At 50.4% G+C, this 20922-nt stretch overlaps 1 protein-coding gene across 3 annotated transcripts in view; it reads left to right on the plus strand.

Moving 5' to 3' along the window:
- The window catches only part of Insr (insulin receptor), a 126987-nt gene that overhangs the window by 965 nt on the left and 105100 nt on the right, over positions 1 to 20922 (plus strand). For all 3 annotated transcript variants that reach the window (XR_001200937.3, XM_005003065.4, XM_003468370.5), the window contains exon 2: positions 16874 to 17425. Coding sequence is in view for 2 of the 3 variants with exons in the window: in XM_005003065.4 (XP_005003122.1) it covers positions 16874 to 17425 (552 nt within the window). In the remaining variant the exon portion in view is untranslated. The remainder of the gene's footprint in view (positions 1 to 16873; positions 17426 to 20922) is intronic.

Genomic DNA, 20922 nt, shown 5'->3' on the forward strand with positions numbered 1-20922 from the left:
AAGCGTCTTGGCTCGTGGGGTTTGGAGCCAAAGCCCAGTCCTCTGGCTGCCAGGGTGACGGTTGTGCAGAGAGGGAGACGTAGAAATCCCCATCCCTCGGATGTAGCGCTGTGTCCCCAGCCTTCACGCCTCTGTCTCCAGATGGCCGGAGTTTGTTCCGCTTCCAGATGGACAGAGGCCGGCTCCTCCGAGCCGGTTGGCGGCGGCAGCGACTGCAGTAGCGGTCGTGCGGTTTTCCAGAGGGACCTTTAGAGTGAGACTCACCAGAGGCAGCTGAACTTGTCCTGGTCGCCTCCCATCCTCCCTGTGACAGGTGGAGGCGCACACTCATGGCACCCCTTTCACAGAGGGGTAGACTGAGGTGAGGCCTGTACAGACAGGACCGTCACTTACTTGTGCTGGAGGGGGACCTTGAATCTCTCTTAGAATGGTCCTGTCTGAGGCTGCAGACTGCAGACCACCCTCAGCTCGGTCCTTCCTGACCAGGTCTTTGACCTTGAGGACAGGCTTGCTCTCTGATCTCTTTCTGGCTCCTAGGTGTCCCATTGTGGGGACAGGCAAACCCTACCCAGCCCTCCCGTGTCCTCCTCGGCTCGGTGGCCGGCTTTGGCGTGGTGGGCCAAACACCGAGGTTGCATTCAAGGGAATATAGTGTGAGCTCTTGCACTGCACTGGGGTCTGAATCCCAGCTTGAAAGGTGCCCATTGAGTGACGGCTTTAGATTTGTCTGTGAAAGGAGATGCCTGTTGATGAGGAAGGGCTGCACAGGGAAGGAACAGAGGCTTCTACATTTGCTGACTGGGCCAGAGACTTTGGAGGCTTTGGAGTTGACCCATTGCGTTTGCAGGGCTGACTCTGCCACCTGTGCAATGGCCCCAGGTACCCGAGGCCCTCGTGTAGAGTGATACTTGGTTTGGGTCTTTGCTAAGAGATGAATGAGTCTCTAGCCCTTGTCTCTGACTGTGTGCTGTCCATGTGAGTGTGCCAGGCATGGTGGCAGAGGCCTATGATCAAAGCACACGAGAGGCCGAGGCAGGATCCCCGCAAGTTTGAGGCCAAACAAATTTCCCATTTCTTTATGCATTTACAGTTTCTACAAGGGCAGGGGATTCTGTTTATTAATTGTTTCAGAGTAGTGCCCAGCACATAGTAGTTGCTTAGTAAATATCTGCTTCTGAATGGACAGGTGATAGTGGTATCATTGTGAGCTCCCGATTCTCTGGAAAAATCTCCGTGCTTTCTTCTGTAATCTCAGTAAATCCTTGCCACACCTGCTGGAGATAGGAGCTGTCCGTTTTTGCAGGTGAGGGGAGTGGACAGTTATGGAGCTGATTGGCTGTGGCCTGCCTTTTGATCAAAGCCCCCCCATCTGGGGTAATGGTTAACAAAATCCCTGTCGAATAATCGAGAGATGATGCCTCCAGGAGGCCCCAAAAGGAGCAAGGAACTCTCCAGATCATTCATCTGTAACATTCCCCAGCCTGGTGCTTTGACTGTAGGGAGGAAATCAGTTCTCTTGTAAAGGATGCGTGGATTCTTTCTTGGAGGCGGTGTTGGGGGGCAGAGCTTGATCTCTCCTGTGGTGGCTTCTTCGCTGTGCTGTACTGGGCAATGTCTCTGTTTCTCTACTTCCCTCTGGCCTGGCACAGCCAGGCAGCCCTGAAGTCCGAGTGGGATCTACGCAGAGCCTTGGGGACGGGCATCCAGCCAGTTGGCTTGGCCTGGCCTAGGTCACTCTAACCTGTGCTTCTCTCCTTTCCTCCTCAGTCACAGAGATCATGGGGTGAACCCCTTGGGGTCCCTGGTTCACCCCACCCCGTCCTTGGCTTCCAGTTCTATTTGGTTCTAAAAAGTCCTTGGCGACTTTCAGGGGTTGGCCGATTCTTGGTTGTGGGGCATCTGGGGCCAGGGTGCTCTGAGAGGCTGGCGGGCAAACAACAGCCTCTGGCCAAACCATGCTGCCTGTTTTGTAAATAAAGTTTTATTGGCTCAGGGCCAAACTCTTCCGTTTAAACAGGGCTAGGGCTGCTTTTATGCCCTCCTGGCAGGATTAAGTAGTTACAACAAACAAACAAACAAACAGTTGCACTTTAAACTGGGCATGGTGGCTCATGCCTGCAGTCCCAGCACTCTGAGCAGCTGAGGCAGGAGGATTGCCTCAAGTTTGAACCCAACTTGGGCAGTCTATCAAGATTCTGTCTCAAAGAGGGGCCTGGGACTCTAGCTCCCTGCAGAGGCCCTGGGTTCCACCCCAGTATTGTCCCTCCCTCCGTATATATATATACTTTGGTTCTTCATGGAGTTTGCCAACTGCTAATCCCTAGCCTGAACCAAACTACTACTGCCACCACTAATAGCACAGCTCTTCCTCCTCCTCCCCTTTCTCTGTCTCTCCTTTTCCTCCTTCTCCATTCCTTCTTTCTCTTCCTCTTCCTCTTCCCTTCTGTTGCTCCCTGCCCACCTTCTTGTGGTTCAGGTTGCTTTTGAGCTCCCTAGGGTGATAACCCAGGCTGGCCTCAGACTTGTAATGCTCCTCCTGCCTCAGCCTCCTCAGTGCTGGGATGACAGGTGTGCGCCACTGGCCCTGTCTGGCCCAGGCTCTCTGAAACTTGATCTGAGACAGCCTGATAGGTTGTGTGGGTCCTGGTCTGCCCTGAGTGGGTTAAGTGAAATGAAAGGTCCAGGGAAGCCGTACTTTTGTTTTGACACCTAGCCATACTAATGAGATGGATAGTATTTGTTGGGTGGAATAAATGATTCCAAGGGCGGGAAATAAAAGTGGTGCCGCCCTGCCCCCAGCTGTGTGTGTGGTCTGTGTTGGTGTGGGAAGCCGCCTCTGGTCATCTGCTCTGTCTTTAGAAAGCAGGAGCGTAGTGGGTGCTGTGCGATCTCTTCTGGAGACGCTCTTTTGTTAATTTCTGGTAAGTGCAAACAGAGCTCATGTTTTCCACTTGGGTCGTAGTAATTGGACCATAGCAGTTGGATTGCACTTATGGGTTTTTAATTAAAAGCAATGACAAGGTTTGCAGTCTCCTTGTGATACATATGCACACACACTTATGCTCACAAACTCGTTTGTGAGCACGATTCTTTCCAGGAACATGCTTGAAATCCAAAGCGCTTGTGTATCACAGTGAATTTCCCCATGAGAAATAATGGAAACAGTTACTTCATTCAATGACCCCAAAATATTCATATATAAAACTGACTGCAATGCTACAGTAGAATATGAAATAATAAGGAAAATACAGCGTATAAAGAGAATTAAGCAGATTTACCTGCGCTTCCCTTCAAAAACCTTTGTGGCTGATGTGAGGGAGGTAGAGAGCAGAGGGTGACCGTGTGGGAAGACTTTCACTGTCCTTGATGGAGTCACTGCTCTCAGTGGGCTCCACGGAATCTTTCTCTCTTCCTGCAGCTTTAACAAGGACGCTCTCCAGGGACACTTGCTTTTGCCTGGGTTTTGAGGATTTCCTGGTAGCTCCACACTGTATTGTTGTTAAATGGATTCTACTGCAGCCTTATCAGGCGGTATTTCTTTCTGCAAAATCTTGTGTGATTTCTCACATTTTACACATCTCCTTTATCTCATTGGGAGCAGGGATTCCTCTGTGTTTTTCTCCTCCTCTGCTGGTGAGATCTCCGAAACCCCTCCTGTTGGGAGATGGTCACTTACATTCATACACAGACACACACGAGACAGACAGACAGAGAGAGAGAGAGAGAGAGAGAGAGAGAGAGAGAGACAGACAGAGGGACAAAGAGAGAAAGCTCCATGGCTCAGTTGTGATCATATGATGCTCAGCATCGTGTACTACATGTGTAACAAGACATCACACATTTATAAGTTAAAATTCATTAGAAATGTTTGTTCATCTTGGAGAATATTCATGAACAAGTTACTTGCTATCCAAGGTTTTACCATATATGTATAAACAGAAAGAAGCATGGATTTTAAAAAAACTCAAAAGTTCCTTTTGTGTTTTTTTGAGGCAGAGTCTTGCTATGTAGCCCAGGCTGGTCTTGAATTGGTGGAATTCTCCTGCCTCAGCCTCCTGAGTGCTGGGAAGATGGTGTGTGTTACCATACTTGACTGCTTTTCAGTCACTTGTCCCCAGCACCATCCTATTCCTGTCCCAGGAGGTTTAACGTGTGTCTTTTAAGCCTTTAAAGTTTTTTTTTATTTGTATATGTTTGTGATACACAGTGTTTACATTTGTCTTGGGGGAATTGGTATACCTGAAAAATCCGTATTTTTAAAATTATCACACAGTGAAGTGTATTCTTTGGTGTGCATTTTGATGGCTTGCAGGCCAGTCAGGATACAGAGCCTTACTCCCTCCTGCACCCCTTTGTCAGATTCTACCCCAGCCCCTGGCCCTGGCAACCCTGAGTCTGCTCTCTATCTTTTAAGCTTTCGGTAGATTTAAAAAAAAATCTTATAATTGGATAATGCAATTTTAAAATTCTTTTTGAGATTTGGTCTTGCTGTGCAGTTCAGGCTGGTCTTGAGCTCACTTTGTAGCCCAGGCTGGCTTCGAACTTGCAGCAGTCCTCCTGTCCAAGCCTCTTAAATGCTGGGGCTACAGGCGTGCGCCACCGTGTCTGGCAGCTTTCCACTGTTTTTTTTTTTATGGGAAAAATATGTTCAGTTCTGGAAGTTTTCAGTGTTTGAACAGTGTTTGGAATGGATCGAGTTTGGCAACCAAGGTATCTGGGTGCTCGTAACCTTGGAATCCCTGACTCGGTCCCTTGAGGATGCTCAAAAAACAGAGAGCCTAAAATTTGCCTCCAGAGGAAGCGATTTCCCTGTGACTCTCCTGGCCTCCCCTAGGGGCCAACACACCTGTCCTTTCTGCCATATGTTTGCTGTTTTGCATTTTTGTGCTTTTCTTTGCTGGAGGGTGGCGTCCGCTGTCTTGTGTCCCCCAGGCAGGAAGGCTGTGCTGTGTCACCGTTGGAAATATCTGTGTGTGTTAGAGGACGTGGGTTCAGATTGGGAGATAGTGCTCATGGCCCGGGGCTCTCGTGAGTAACAGTGTATGCGGCTCGTGGCGTCTTTTTAACCCTGTGGGTGAATCATAGCGGTGATATTTTAAAATATATACTCTAGAGCTTTTATTATGGTATCCATTTAAACCATATTTTTTGAACTTTCTTCTCTTATTTTGGTTTTTCTGAGTGCACCTTTGCAGCACGTGCTGTGTACCCCCTGGTGTGGAGTCGTGGTTCATGGACACGGCCTAGCTCAATTCCTGCTTTCATCCCCTCCTCCCCCTTTCCCTTTGAGAGAGTTCTATCTCCTTGCTTCGTATTATCAATCTTTTATTTTGCTCTTTGTTTATACTTTGGGTTTCTCATGTAAGAAACCGTGTGCTATTTAAGCCTGCATGTCTGATTCATTTCACTTAACATTATGGTCTCAAGGTGCATCTATTTCCCTACATATGATTCGTGTTTTCCTTTGTGTGGCAGCGTAGTACTCCAAACAGCACATTTGCTTGATCCATCATCTATGCATGGACAGGAAAGGCTGCTTTCCAGATTGAGCTGTTGTGAACTGTGCAGCTGCAGACACAGGTGTGTACGGATCACCGTGATATGGGGTCTGTAACTCTTTGGGAGAAGATACCTAGAAGGAGACTCTCCAGGTCCAACAGCATTTCTAGTTTTAGTCTTTTGAGGAATCTCCACACTGATTTCCATAGCGCTTGGCTTGGTTTAAAATACGATTACTATTGTAATCGAGAAACATGACCCAATTACAAAACCCACAGAAAAGAAGATCAAGCGCTGACCTGTGATCAAAAAGTTGGGGTCACAGCTCCGAGGAACCTGGCCCCTCACTTCCTCTGTGAGCGGTGGTTCGGTATTTGCTAATTCAGTGTTTTCAACGCTCGGCATAGACCAGAATTCCCACAGATGGTGAGAACGGCTGGTTCCCTATCTGTGTGGCTTCCAGTCCTGACTCTGGGTGTGTCGCTTCCCACTGAGAACCCCTGCATTGTCACCTGTGTGCAGAGCCTCAGCGCCCATCTGGAAACCTCCGAGTATCCCCAGAAGCCCTGCCGGGGCTGGGGAGGGGGGGCCAGGGCATCCTGGAGCAGCCCGGGGAGTTTAGGCTTTCCAGTAGAGCGAGGTTTGAGGTTTGCTCTCCCGTGAGGTCCAGCACACCCTTGGCTCTGGGTTGCAGAGTTCAGCAGGGAACTTTGAAGTCGAGGTTTCAGTTTCCAGTCTAGCTTTTCCCTCCAGGGAGTGGAGTCTTACCAGGCTGATGGAGAAGCCCGTGTCTTGCGTCAGGGCCAGCGGGGTGCTATGGTGAGAAGCCCGTGTCTCTCCTCTGCCTCTGTGTGGATGTAGAAAACATCGGTCATTCCCCAAAACGGCATCGGTTTGGAGTGCAGAGAAGAGGTGCTGTCAGGCAGGAGAGGTGTCCTCCGCTTCTCTGTGGTTTCTTGTCATCTTTTCTCAAACTTAGGTTTTTTCCTTCTGTAAGATCAGCGAGGCGGTATCTCAAGATGTTTACTTTCATATACTGTGTGATAAAAATACTGGGAATATTTAAATTAAAAAAAAAACGCGACAGCGAAAGACTCATGACCGTTATTCCCCGTCAGAATCCTCCTCTGCACTCCAAATCCATTTGCCTCGTGGTTCTTGATGCTTTCTGAGGCAGTTCTGGAGTTCTTTTTCGTGAGGGTCTGTAGTTGCGTTGTCCTGGCTGCCTCAGGGCCTTGGATCAATTCAAAACATTTCCCTTTCACGGTCATTTTGACTGTGGGGGAATAGCTGGAAGTCACTGATCCGTGAACACGATGACACCGAGTCGTGTTTTTAGCAGCCGGCCTTTCAGTCGGAGGGCATTCTCTGTATTTCCGCTTTATTCCGCTGTATTTCCTGAGAGTCACACCTTGGAAAGACTCTCAGGCAAGAGGACGTCCAAGCTGCTGCACAAAGCGGCGAGAACCAGAGAGCAGCTGAGTCTGAGGTCAGGGGGAGACTTGAGGGGGATTCGTGGCAGTGTATCATTTCTTTCTTCAATTTTAATTTTTTTTTTTTTTTTGGTCTTTTTCTTTTTTATCGGTACCAGGGATCGAACTCACGACTGCCTGCTTGCAAGGCAGGCGCTTATGCCACTGAGCTAAATCCCCAGCCCCTTCAATTTTAATTTTTATTAGTACGCGCTGTGCAGGGGCTAACACGTCTAAGTCCTTTTCATCCTTCCCTCATCTTCTGATGCCTTTGCTTTCTGAGACAGCCCTCCCTACGTCCTGTTCTCCTTTCTATCTTTTATTTGCTATTTAAGCTCATGAGTTTGATTTATTTCACTTACCATGGTCTCAAGATGCATCCGTTTTCCTACAAATGACCCGTTTATCCTTCGCAGCAGATTAAAAAGCTTCTGCATAGCAAAGGAAACCACCCACAGAGCGAAGAGATGATTTACAGAACGGGTAGCTTTTTTGCCTGCTATCCCTCAGACAGGGGAGTTATATATGAATATATAAAGAGCTAGAAAACTATTAGACACCCTGCCCGCCTGCCAAAGTAAAAGACCCGATCAAAGCAGCCGGCCCCTGAAGTGTCTACACAGACGCCTCCCAACGGTCCGTGTATGCGTGCACGGCCGCCGTGTGTCTTCGGCTGTGGTGAGTTTTTCAAGTTCAAACATTCCTGCTCCCCAGCTGCAGTCTGTCTTAATGGCAGCTGGGACTGAGCTTTAACCTCTGAGGTCCCAGAGGTCTGCTCGGTTTCTCTCTTCTGTCCCCCTGCATTCTTCCGTGGGGTGACTCTTTCTGTCTGTGGACGTGGGGGGACATGAAGACCCGGTTGGGCCCCTGCAGTCAGAATCAGAGCTCCTGGAAGCTGTCAGCGACCGACCGACCGTGTGGGACGTGGCCCTCCTAGTCCTGGTCACCCACCCCGCGGTCCTCACATCCTTTCCCCCTGCTCTGTTCCGGTGCCCCCATCATGGCAGAATCATCTCTGGTCACCACATCTGTTCCTGTGCCCACCCCCACCCTACCTTCTCGGTACCTCAGCTCCACATCCCGAGCACCCCACTCTCCCCAACCCAGACTCCAAACGCCCTCCAAGCTCTGCCTCCTGAAGGAGGTTTCCGATTTCTTTTAGCCTCTGTCTGCTGACATCCTGAATCTCCTGGGTCCCTGCTTGACTTCTGGAAACTGCAGGTTTTGGGGCTCCCTGTCCCTCATGCCTCTGCCTTTACACATCCGCTTCCTTCTGTCCAAACTTTCTTCTCCCCAGAGTCATCCTCTGTGGCCACCACCGCGCAGCATTCCACCTTGTGCAGGCCCCCACCCCACCCCGCCTGCTGCCCTGTGCCTCGCCCTCCTGCTGGCCTGGCCCTCTCCCTGTGGCTTTCTTCAGTGACACCGTGGGGGTCAGGGCTCCAGGGTCGTCTTTCTGGGTAGATCTGTTTATCTCTCATCCGTGGATTTTGCTAGCGTCTCCCTGACCATTAAAAAAAATGTTTTTTTAATTGATTTCGGTCCTGGGGATTGAACTTAGCCTTTGTTCACACAGAGCTGTTTCAAAACCTTTAAGATAAAAGTTTAATTTTGAGACAGATCCTCACTAATTCGCTAAGTTGTTTAGGATCGCTGACCTGGAGTTTGTAATCCTCCTGCCTCAGTTTCCCAGGGTGCTGGCATTGTAGAGGACAGATTCTATTATTTTCTCATCCACATTTCTCGGTTCCCAGCATTCCCCGATCGGTTCCTGGGGAAGCACCAGGTCCTTCTCTGGGACTCAAGGAACACCCTCACCTGTGCTCTGTACCCACTAGAATTTTCTAGAAGAGGGGAGAAACTCAAGTCAAGCTCAGAGAGGGATGTGTCCTGCTGAAGACCACATAGCAAAGATGAGGCAGAGGTGGGATTCGAACCCAAGGCAAAGAGCCAAACATAGCCAAGGTGGGTTCTGGGAATCTAAGATCAAGGTTGCTTTCTTTTGAGCTCTGTCCGGTCAAGTCAGCTCCCCGGCCCCAAGCCAAGGTCCCCCCGGCCAGCTGCACGGAGCCCTTCCCTTCCCGAGGTTCCTGGAAAGGGCAGCACACAGCCTTGCTGTTTTATCTTGTTTTCATTTGAATCCCCATTTAAATTTTTCCTTTCCAGGACTGGGGACTGAACCCTGCACTTTCACACTGAGCTACATCCCTGTCCTTTCCTCTTTCTCTTTTGAGGCTGAGTCTCCCGCTTCACTAAGTTATCCAGGCTGCACTCAGGCTTGCAGCCCTCCTGCCTCAGCCTCCCAGGGCCGTGGGATTCCAGGGCTGTGTCCCATGCTTGGCTCCCTGCTAACTACTTTGGTGTCATAGTGTGTGTAAGGGGCACACACAACCGCTCAGCCATGTCCGTCTTGTACTTTCAGACTTTTTGTTTGTTTGTTTTGGTACCAGGAATTGAACTCACGACCTTGCGCTTGCCAGGCAGGCGCTGTATTTTTTGACTCTTAAGAGTCCCAGAGCCAGAATCTGTGGGTGGGGCGCCAGTCGGTAGTGAAAACTTTCTCCTCCCTTGTACTCATTGCTCAGTTCCTTTCTGTGGAGACAGCCAGAGTTTCAGTTCTTTCTGAATCGAATTGAATTATTTTTTGATGTGTGCTTGCTTTGCCGGAGACTGGGGATTGGGTGTCTGTTTATACTGTGACAGCTTCAAGTACTCCCTGCACACTGCTCTTAACGATGCACCTTGAAAACCCTTGCACATCCCTCGGGGGGCACCCTTGTTTGTATCTAGGGTGTCTATCATCTTCATGGCCCATGGGCTGGCCAGCCAGCTCCTGTTTGTGTATGAACCACCCAGGCTGAGATGGCATCGAAACCACTTTAAAATCTATTTTTTGAGACAAAGTCTCACTATGCAGGCTGGCTTTGAACTCACTGTGCAGCCCAGGCTGGCCTCTAACTCACAGCGATCCTCCTGCCTCAGCCTCCCGAGTGCTGGGGTGATGGGATTATGGGCATTACCACCGTGCCCAGCTAAGAGAATCTTTAGGGCTCTGATTTCCCGTGTTTCTGCGCTCTCGTCTCTGAAGGTAACAGAGGTGGGAATCGCTTCCCTTGGCTCAGCCTGCGGAACTGACAGGTGGGTGCGTGGCCTCGGCCCGGTTTCCGTCCATTCCTTGCGGCTTTCTGCACCCTGCACACGCTGGGCAGGCAGGGCAGGGGTGAGAATTCAGACCTGTGGCTTCTAAAACTGGTGCAGGGAGTGAGCTGACACCTCAACCTGGGGCTTGTTGAGGCAGGACTCCTGTGCTGAGGAGGAGGAAGCCGGGCTAAGGCTGGCAGGAATGCAGAAGGGAACCGTGGGGCCCAGGGTGCGTCGCTGGGGAGCCTTTGAGGAACCCTGCGGCCCGGAGCAGGGGCCTGCTCTGCGGAGTTCTGGAATCTTCTAGGCTTCCTCCTCGGCTTCTGGTGTTCTTCCTTCTTGCAGTGTTCCCATGGGGAGAGGAAAATAAGGGAAGAGGAAACTCTCTTCAATACAGCTTTCTCACCAGCTTCTTCTCCTCCTGGAGCATTCCGATTCCTGGGAGTCCAGGGTGAGCGCTGTTCAGTGAAACCAAGGAGATATAGCTTGACTCTGACCAACAGGGCCACCAGGTCCACCTTTGCTTCTCCAGCTCTTGAAATTTTGCCCAGTGAGACCGAAATTTTAGATTTATTGCATGCTGATTCACTTAAATGTCAACAGAAACTTTCATGTCCCTTTAATTCACTTAAGTGCAAAAGAAATCTATACTTGGTCAGACATGGTGGTTCACACTTGTAATCCCAACAGTCTGGGAGGCTGAGTCAGGAGGATTCTGTGTTTGAATTCAGCCTGAGCAAATGTAGAGAATTAAGAGATTTTGTCTCAAAACAGAAAAAAATTTAAAAAGGATTGGGAATATAGGTCAATGCATAGCCCTAGGCTCAATCCCCAGTGCAGTAAAATCCAAACCAAACCAGCCAACCAACCAAACCAAAAAAAAAAAAAAAAAAAAAAAAAAAAAAGCTAATTAGAAAACTGCAATTAGAAAATTCATGAGTGTATTTGGAATAATTTGAATATATGAACCTACATTTTCCTTGTAACCTAACTCTCTCTTTATTTCTGTCTCTCTCTCCATCCACGTTGCCGATTAAACCCAGGACTGAGACTTTAGTGCTGACCTACATCTCCAGCCCTTTAAAAAGTTTTACAAGACATAGTCCTGCTAGGTTGCCACGTTCCCCAGGCTGGGTAGGAACTTGGCATCCCCCTACCTCAGCCTCCCACAGTGCGGAAATTACAGCTGTGTACCACTGTGCCTGGTTTTTAGGCATATTTTACAAACAACAAAGACAGTAAAACCACATTTGTTGATTGGCTGGGCTGAATTTAGCAATCGGGCCACAGTCCTAGTGCCACTATTTCTTCATCACAAAAAAGGTGCATGACATCTGTAATCCCAGCTACTCAGAAGGCTGAGACAGGGGGATGCAAGTTCAAGACCAACCTGGGCCAATTAAGGAGATATTGTGTCAAAAAAAAAAAAGCCGAAGAAGGGCTGGAGATGGAGCTCGGTGGAGGAGCGCTTGTCCAGTGTGTGTGAGGTCCTGGCTTCCATACTCAACCCTAAACAACCAAAAATGTGTATAAAGAAAAGGGTGAGGGGGAACAATAGCACCTTATCCAGGGTAATGTTTAGAAGCGAGAGCATGAAGGTGTGTGAGGCAAGGTGCACAGGCCAGGGACTTTCCCCGTGCGCACCGAGGAAGTGCTGGTCTGCAGGTTGCTTCACCCGGCCCCCTGCCTGAAGAGCGGCCCTGTGCCAGGAGCCTAGTACTGGGAACTGGAGGCTTTAGTTCCTGCCAGAAGCCAGCAGAATTTCCTCTCTCTGGCACTTTTTCTCACCTCCCCTGGGGATTTCTGGATCCCAGCGGTAAATTGTGCTATTGTCTCTGACTAATATGTTTGGGCTTTAATGAGTGGAGAGAGCTAGATTCACTGGGAGATTAAAGAGAGCAAACAGGAGATTTAAAGAAAACAAACAGGAGATGAAAGGAAGCCCAGGGATGCTTCATTGTCCTGCGCAATTACCAATTACTGCCGCTTAACCTCTACTTGTGGGGCAGTGGGGCTGTTGGACCTTATGTGTGACCACCTTAGCCACACAATCCTCCCACTTGGTGGATGCACTTCTGTGGTCTTGAATACATTCACACTTGTGCAGCCATCTGCCCTGTCAATTTTGGAACATTTTCGTTATTCCCCAAAGAATCTCCATCCTCTCCTTCTCCTCCAGCTCCCGGCAACCACTGATCTATGATTTTTGTCTGTGAGGATTCGCCTATTCTGGGCATTTTAGATCAATTGAACTATGCATTTCATGGCCTTTTGGGCCTGGTCCTTTCACTGAGTGTGACATTTTCCAGGCCCATCCGCGTTCTAGCAGGTACCGGAGCTCGAGTCCTTTTTGTGCTGGGGTAATCATCCTTGCTCAGTGGGGTGTGCTGGGGTGTACCACATTTGGCTTATTCATTACCGCCTGGATGGGCCTGGGGACCCGGAAGCAGAGAGAAGCGAGGGGTGGGGACAGAGGTGCACCCTTCTGTGTCACGGTCCCAGTGGCCCACCTGCTAACAGCTCGTTCAGCCTCAAACTCATCCGGGGATGACAGAGGGAGTACAGCACTCTCGTGATCCAGCTGCCTTGCAGGCACACAGGAATTGTGGGGGGCATTTTAGGTCTGGCCTTGTATTGCTGGTTTCCAGTTTGGGCTTTTCTGAAGACCTCTGACATGGACATTTGTATACACATGCTCCTTTCTTCTTGGGGGTGTGGCACGGCTGGATTTTGTGACAGCTCTTCATTGCGTATTTTGAGGAGCTCGTAGATTTTCCCCAGGTGGCTGTGCCTTTAATGTCCCCACCAGGGACTTCTAAGGGCTTGGTTTTTCTGGTCTTTGCCATCTACCTCTGCCTCTCAGGTCGCCCCGCCATAGTGTGGACCCAGCGCTATCTCTTGGTGGAAGTTATGCTCGTGTCTCCCTGGTGTCCCACGGCCAGTGCACCTTGGAGTGCACGTTTTTTGTGACTCTGGTCCAGGTAGACGGGTGTTCTTTGCAGTTCACGTGCCATGAAATACAGACTGTGAGGTTCAAGTTTGAGAAGCTTGGAGATGTGGCCTACGATGCCGATGGAATACAGGACTTCCATGTAAACGTGAATTTCTTTGAAAAAAGAGTTCTTTTTTGTGTGTGCAGTCTGACACCTGAACTCAGAGCCTTCTCAATGAGCAACAACTCTAACCCTTTTTAGGTTATTTTATTTAATTCTTTTTGAAATAAGGTCTCACTGTGTAGTTCAGACTGGCATTGAACTAACTCACTACAGCATGGCCTCAGATTCTTGGTGATTCTCCTTTCTCAGCCTCCTGAATGTTGTAGTGATAGTCATTCACCACAGTGCTCAAAAGGGTTTGAGACAGTCTCACTAAGCTGCTAAATTGTCCAAGCTGGGCTTGAAATTGCGATCCTCCTGCCTCAGCCTCTTGGAGAGTCCTTATAGGCAAGTAGCACCACAGTTGGCTGTACAAAGAGCAGCTTTTAAGGTTCAGTATATTCCAAGTAGCACATGGGATATACTTATCTTAAAAGATTCATTATTTTAGAAAAAATCTGAAATTCAAATGTAATTGCTAAATCTGGCCACCCCGCCTGTTCCCCATGGCTGTGCACACTCAAGAGGCAGAGCTGGCCTCTTGAGGGCTGGGCTCTTCTGTAGGTGTGGCTGGGGCTTCTTGGGCGGTGTCTGTGATGCAGAGTGGATGCCATAGATGTGGCGGGGACCGGTGTCCTTGTACCCTTGCATCTGCCTTCTGACCTGGGCTTGGCTTCTGTGGGGTTCTGGTGGGTTTTGACCAGGGACAGCAAATGTCAAGAGATGGTGGCCGTTTCTGAGTTGCTGGGTACAGGGCTTCCTCCCCTCCCTCCCAGGGAGCGAGTGTGTGGCTGAATCTATCCTGTGAGCACAGTGACTCTCTTCTCCTGGAGCCATTGTTTGCTTTTGCAATTTCTTCCTGATTTGTGCTGCTTTGGTGGGTGGTTTGCGGGGTGGATTTCTAAGAAGATCTTCTTGGGAACCATCTGTTTGCCTCAAAGATAACAGATGAACTCAGCAGGAGCTGTGTGCTAAGCCTTATATTCCAGAGATGGGTAGAGAGAAAGAGAGAGGGAGAGGGAGAGAGAGTATGCTATGTCTAAAGAGTTTGATTCTGACAGATGTTGACTGACATTTAAGGGGCACAGAGATGGGAAAGACCCAAACAGGCATTCACAGGAGAGGCAGTCAGGGAGGGCTGCCTGTAGGGGGAGATATTTGAACTGAGCCCTGAAGCATGATTGACAGGCAGTGTTTAGAAATAGGGACTGAGGGTAAAGGACTTGGCCAGGAGAAAGACTGACCAGCTCAGAGAGGACTGTGTCACTGTGTCTCGGGGGCATCTACCAAATAGCACCGTTGGTGTGAACAGAGCCTTGCTTGATGCCTGGTGTTGCCTGAGGCTCTGTTCTGTGTGACTTTTTCTGTTCCTGCTCACGGGGTGTGTGACAGAGGGTGCCCGGAGTCCTGGAGTTGGGCAAGAGTGGCCAGCTGGGCTGTGTAGTGTGGCTCAGGGGCAGAGCTGGCCTCTTGAGGGCCAAGATTGTGCCGTGAATGATCAGAGAGAGCCATAGCGGGTGTCAGAGCTGGGAGGCAAGCGCTGGAGGTGGAGGAGCCAGTCGGGTGTTTGTGCAGCGGGCACAGAGCGAGCTCGCACTCCCTAGGAAAGCGCTTGCCACACCCAGGTGAAAGGTAATTAAGACTGAATTTTCAGCCAGGCGGCCGGCGGGGCAGCCCGGGAAGTAGAGTCAGCCAGGAGCAACACCAGCGTGTCGTCCGTCCCGGATGTGGGTGCCTCTCTCTCCGCGGGTCATTTCCTGAAGGTCTTCCTCGTGGCCGTGGCCCCACAGGGACACTGGCTCCTTCCCTAGCTGCACCTGCCTGTTGCTCAATGCCTCTTAATCCTATTGTCCCTGCTGCGTCAGAGCCAAGCAGCGATGGATGATGTTGAGGCTTCCACGGAGCCTGCCAAGGGAATTATTTTCTTTGCCTTTCAAAAGTAGTAATGTGGGCCTGGGTGCTTTGCAAGGAAGGCTGATTCCTGGGGCCACCGCAGGGTCTGAAACTCGAGGCCAAGTCACATACCCACGAGGCCCGCCCTGTCCCTCTTCCTTGTTTTGGTTTCTAAATTTGTTTCTAAACCATTTCAGTGGACACAAAGCCCTGGCACAGATTGGTGTGGCTCGCTGTGATAATTTCATACACGTTCACAGTGTGTATGGGATCAAATCATTCCTGACATTTATTAGTTCTTTGTGGCAAGACTGTTAGAAATATCCCTCCTTGCTATTGAGGAACATTGAAGTGCGATGGAAAACTTTAGTGAATATTTAAATTTAAAAATTGGTATAATAGCCCGGTGTGGTGGTGCACGCCTGTAATCCCAGCACTGGAGAGGCTGAGGCAAGAGGATCATTGCAAGTTTGAGGCCAGCCTGGGCTACAAAGCGAGCTCAAGGTCAGCCTGAATTGCACAGTGAGACCCAGTCTCAAAAAGACACACAGACACACACACGCACATACACAAATTGTTATAATCAAAGACATATTGCCATGAATCCTTCTCAAAATCCTCTCCTTTGCTTCAAGCACCCCTGTCCACCCTTTCTGCCTCTTTCTGCAGCAGTTCTGGAAGTGGTTTTTCATGAGTGTCTTTCGGTTCCAGTGTGGTGGCTGCCTTGGTGTCCTGAATTGATTCAAAACATTTCCCTGTGAGGGTCATTTTGACCTGGGGGATGAGCCAGAATCAGCCGCAGCCACATCCAGTGAATAATGGTGGCGAGGGCACACTGGGATATTTTTAGGAGCCTGCCCTTCTCCGGGGCGGCCCTTGGGAGCAGGTGTATTTCCTGCCCCATCTTGTAAAGACACTTTCTGGAGAGGACTTGCAGAGCTGCTGCAGAAAACTCTCTAAGAACCATGGGCACAGTGTGTTTGGAGCCATGGGGAGGAGTTGGAGGGGCTGAATGGCAATGTGTGGTTCACTGTGCTGCTGAAAAAAAAATTTTGAATGCTCAGTTGAGCATTCAACTGAGTAATTTGATCATCTCTTGCACAATGCAGTGTCATTCGCTGGACACCCAGTCCAGCGAGCTAGCACAACAGCACCGGGTCCTTCTGTCTGCTTGTAACCCCGTGCCTCTGGCCGCCCTCTCTCCTCCTCCTTCCCCACCTCAGCCTCTGGTACACTCCACCCTGCTTCCTAGTTCTGGGAAATCGGCCTTTGTAGGTTCCGCATCCGTCCTTCCCTGCCATGGCACGGAAGTCACCGCGTTCGCTGCTGTGTGGCTGCGAATGTCAGGGTTCCGTCCCTTGTGGGGCTGCGTCTTCTCCCCTGGCGTGTCTGGGCCATGTCTCTTTCATCCGTTCATCTCCTGGCGGACTTTCTGGTCTGATAGCCATTATCAGAAAGTCACTAAATAAAGGCAGGTGAGAAGAGGAAGGGTGGGGGACAGAGACAGAGTCAGTGGATGGTGGCTTGGGACTGGCCTTAGTGGGAAGCACTGTGGACCTTCCTCAAAGCCCAGAAAATGCAATTACTGTAGGGTGCAGCAGGCCCGGTCCTGTATTGTGTAGCTAAGGACCAGGAACAGGAGGTCGGGAGGTCGGAGGGTCGGGAGAGGGAGGACACCGCTCCCTCCCGGGAGTGTGAAGCTGCCTTCAGGGTCCTGGCCTCCTGGGCTGTCTGCTCACCCGTGTCCCTGTCTTCTTCTCCTCCCACGCACAGTGTGTCCGGGCATGGACATCCGGAACAACCTCACCAGGCTGCACGAGCTGGAGAACTGCTCCGTCATCGAAGGCCACTTACAGATCCTCCTGATGTTTAAGACGAAGCCAGAAGACTTCCGTGACCTCAGCTTCCCCAAGCTTGTGGTGATCACCGACTACCTGTTGCTCTTTCGGGTCTACGGGCTGGAGAGCCTCAAGGACCTGTTCCCCAACCTCACCGTCATCCGGGGCTCCCGCCTCTTCTTCAACTATGCGCTGGTGGTCTTCGAGATGGTGCACCTCAAGGAGCTGGGCCTCTACAGCCTCATGAACATCACGCGCGGCTCCGTGCGTATCGAGAAGAACAACGAGCTGTGCTACCTGGCCACCATCGACTGGTCGCGCATCCTGGACTCCGTGGAGGACAACTACATAGTACTGAACAAGGACGACAACGAGGAGTGCGGGGACATCTGTCCGGGCGCCGCCAAGAGCAAGACTCATTGCCCCTCCACGGTCATCAACGGGCAGTTTGTGGAGCGATGCTGGACCCACACTCACTGTCAGAAAGGTATGCGGCGGGGGCGCAGGGCGGGGTCCCGGTTCTCCTGTGCCTTCTTGAGGCTTAGTGGTGGGGGAGTAGGGGCTGGGGATAGTCACAAGCCGAGGGGACACGTGCTGTGCAGGGCCTCAGTGGTGGACGCTTTGGGCTTTAGTGCCCTTTATCCAGGAGGCAGCGGCGTCCAAACCTTTCCTGCTCCAGGGGCCAGTTGAATGTGGGGCAGTTTCTCCACGCGGGAGGTGGGGATGTGGTCACAGGACAGTTCCATGGAGCTCACACACCTTGGTCGTTTGAGTATGCAGACTATAGGGGTCGTTTCCTACAGGGTCATCAGGGAGTGCCTGGAATACAGATGGGTCCCTTGGTCAGCCCAAGTCCACCTCCTGCCGTGTGACTGGGGTCCTGACAGACCGGGGACTGGAGACCCGGGAACTCCTGCTGCCTCAGGTTGCCTGAAGCCACCAACAGCGCCACACCCTGTGTGGTTTCTTCTCTTGCATCTGTACTGGGGGGCGTTTAATTTATAAAGCAAGCACGGGGAGAAATGGGCAGCAGTGACTGAGGGTTCACTAGAACCCAGAGAGTAATATTCTAGGACAAGACAGCCCGAAACCTCAGGCGCTGCCCCATGGGACTGTCAACCTGATAACCTTGATGGCTACTAAGTTTCCAAAAGGTGGACAAAAAGATGATTCATGGTCCAGGTGGGCCAGGGCAGGGTGGTTTGAGATCCTGCAAGCCATAGCACGCCGTGAAAACTTGTTTATTTCTGGGATTTTTCCATTCAGTATTGTCTGAAAATACTGAATGGAAAAATCCCAGAAATAAACAAGTGGACGGTGGGTAGCTGAAGTCCTAGGAAGCAAGACTTTGGAAAGGCAGAGGCCACTGCTTTGAATCCACCATTGCACTGGGCAGGGTGGCTACAGCCCAGCGTAAGCACATGGCAGGGGGCCGTGCCTCAATAAAACTTTATTAACACAGACAAACTGGGGCCCAAGGGCTCATTAGTTGCTACTCCCTAGGCCAGATAATGAATGCCCTGTGTTCGCTCTTGCTTGAGAGAGGGAAATGAGTTTTAGAGCATGCATTTATTTTCCATTGAAAAACAAGTCTATTTTTATCTGAATATTAAAAACAAAACAAAACAAAAAAACCAAAATGGCCACAATAGACATTTGGAGAAAGAGAGCTACATAGAAAGCAGAACCGGGAACCTTGAGGGTCTCAGGTTTATTAGGGATGCTTCCTTCTAGAGAGTCCTCAATGGCTCTGTTGTGTGTGAGCATCTTTAACCTTCTCTGGGGTCACGTTTGGAACCTTTCCAGTTTCCACCAAGGCACTCCGGGGTGCAGGCTTTATCTAGTGTTTATTTCTTTGGGCCTGTTTTCCAGAAATGCAATTTCTGGGTCAGAGGCTCCGGCTGGTGATTGCCACATGGTTCTCTGGAAATATTGCACCCATGGCGTGGCTGGCCGGGTCAGGCCACTCCTCCTTGTCGCCTTGGACTTGGAGGGGCTACTCCCTGGCCAGCCTGGAGTGTTGTTTGCAAACTCTTTCTTTCATAATTCATAATTTACTGGGTTCTGGGAGGAGGCCCTACTGCAGTTGAGATGGTTTCTATTTGCATTTCTCCGATTGCCTTTGGAGTTGTACCTTTTACAATAGGTTTGTTTATGTATCATTTGCATTTGACCCAGGAACCTGTCTCACCTCCCTCCCTCCATCTCTTGGCCACCTACCCCATGAGAAAGATCCATCTCCCTGCTACCCATTTTTTAAAATTTTTTTATTTTATTTTTATGTTTTGGTACCAGGGATCGAACTCACAACCTTGCCCTTGCCAGGCAGGCACTTGTGCCGCTGAGCTAAATCCCTGGGCCCTGTGATCCATCTTTTACTCTGCTCTTTGTCTGGGAAGTCTCCACTGTTTGCATTTATGGATCAGTTCTGTCCCCAGGCCTTGCTCAGTGGCTCAAAGGCGCAGGGTTTTGCTTCTGCTTTCTGTACCCGAGGTACAAAGCCTCTTTGTGCCCTTCAGAAAAATTTCCCTGCCAGGTTTTAATTATGATTGTTAAAAAGCAAACAAACAAACTTTCATCCTCAACACTTGGGGTCTAGTCCTGTGTGTGCGCGCGCGCCCGTGTGTGTGTGTGTGTGTGTGTGTGTGTGTGTGTGTGTGTGTGTGATTTGCTTGAATAATGAATTGGGGGTCTCAGTGGTATTTATGGCAGAAATCACCCCAGCATCACTGCTTCGGGGTCCCTTGCTGTCTCTCTTGGAATCCCGGATGTTACCGTTCTGAGCGTGGCTTGGGAATGCTTTCCTGTCCAGACAGGCAGTCCCACACACACAGTCATGCTTTAGCGCTTTATTGGCCCCTTCCCCACGCTGTAAATTCCCTGGGAAGAGCTAGTGGAGGTGAGAAGGGGGTGGGGGAGAGCCAGAAAGCTGCAGGTTTTAGGGTTGCATCACAAAAGATAGGGGAGGGGAGAAAGGAAGGTCTTTTCACTGACACACAAGGGGGCCCAGGAGAGGGAGGTGGGGTGAAGAGCAGAGCTTTGTAGAGCTGGGAGGCGGTGGTGATCCAGGAGGCCAGGGGGCCAGGGGGCCGTAGATGTGGGAGGCAGGGTGGCATGCGCTCACAGCGGGGTGCAATACTGTAGCGGGGACCTGCTATGTAAGGAGGTGTGCACTTATCCTCCTGGCAGGGGCCAGAGAGGTTACTTAGGTTGCCCCAGGCTACAGCTAATAAAATCAGGGCTGGGCCTTGATCCAGACATGTGCACGTGCACACACAAAACATTACTATTATTATTATTTTATGGTGGTGGTGGCAGGGTGGTCCACTCTGTTTTAGGAATGCCAGAGCTGCTTTTCTCAGGGCACTAGTGCAAAGAGCAAAGTTAACCCGGCATGGTGACATGCGCATAATAAGCCTGGTTCTTCGGGAGGCTGAGGCAGGAGGATCACTTGAGCCCAGGAAGTTCTAGGTCCTCCTGGGCAGCATAGTGAGACTGCCTCAAATGAAACAAAGTAAGACAGATTAACCCCAAAACAACACATAGTCAAACAAAAATCCCAAACAACAACAACGATGAAAGAAACAATAGTGACAGATGAATTCTTCAGTCAGCACTGATGTCTCCAAAGTTAGGTGCTTGTCTAAGATGTTCGATGTCTTGAGACAGAATTTAAGCTGTTCCTACGTGCGTTTATTTCTGCATCTATTTTAGCCAAATGCCCAGCCTAGAGCTGCCTGTGGTTTGGTCTCCTGGTCTCTGATGTGCCCAGGAGGTGTTTTTGGAAGTGTTTATGTTCTTTCTCATCTCTCTACATTTGTCCCGGGGTGGGGTGGGGGACAGTGCGGTCCCAGTGTTTCCTGGGGACCCGGGTCCTCCTGCTCCGGGGCCTGGCGTGTGGCCTCTTGTCTGTTCCCCGTGTCAGGACCCTATTGCAGTTTGAGCACCTACCCATGTGTGTTGAGTTCAGCTCAGTCCTGCCTT

Source organism: Cavia porcellus, unplaced genomic scaffold (assembly GCF_034190915.1).
Source record: "Cavia porcellus strain 051 isolate PalLab524CR breed Dunkin Hartley unplaced genomic scaffold, mCavPor4.1 scaffold_17, whole genome shotgun sequence".
NCBI lineage: Eukaryota > Metazoa > Chordata > Mammalia > Rodentia > Caviidae > Cavia > Cavia porcellus.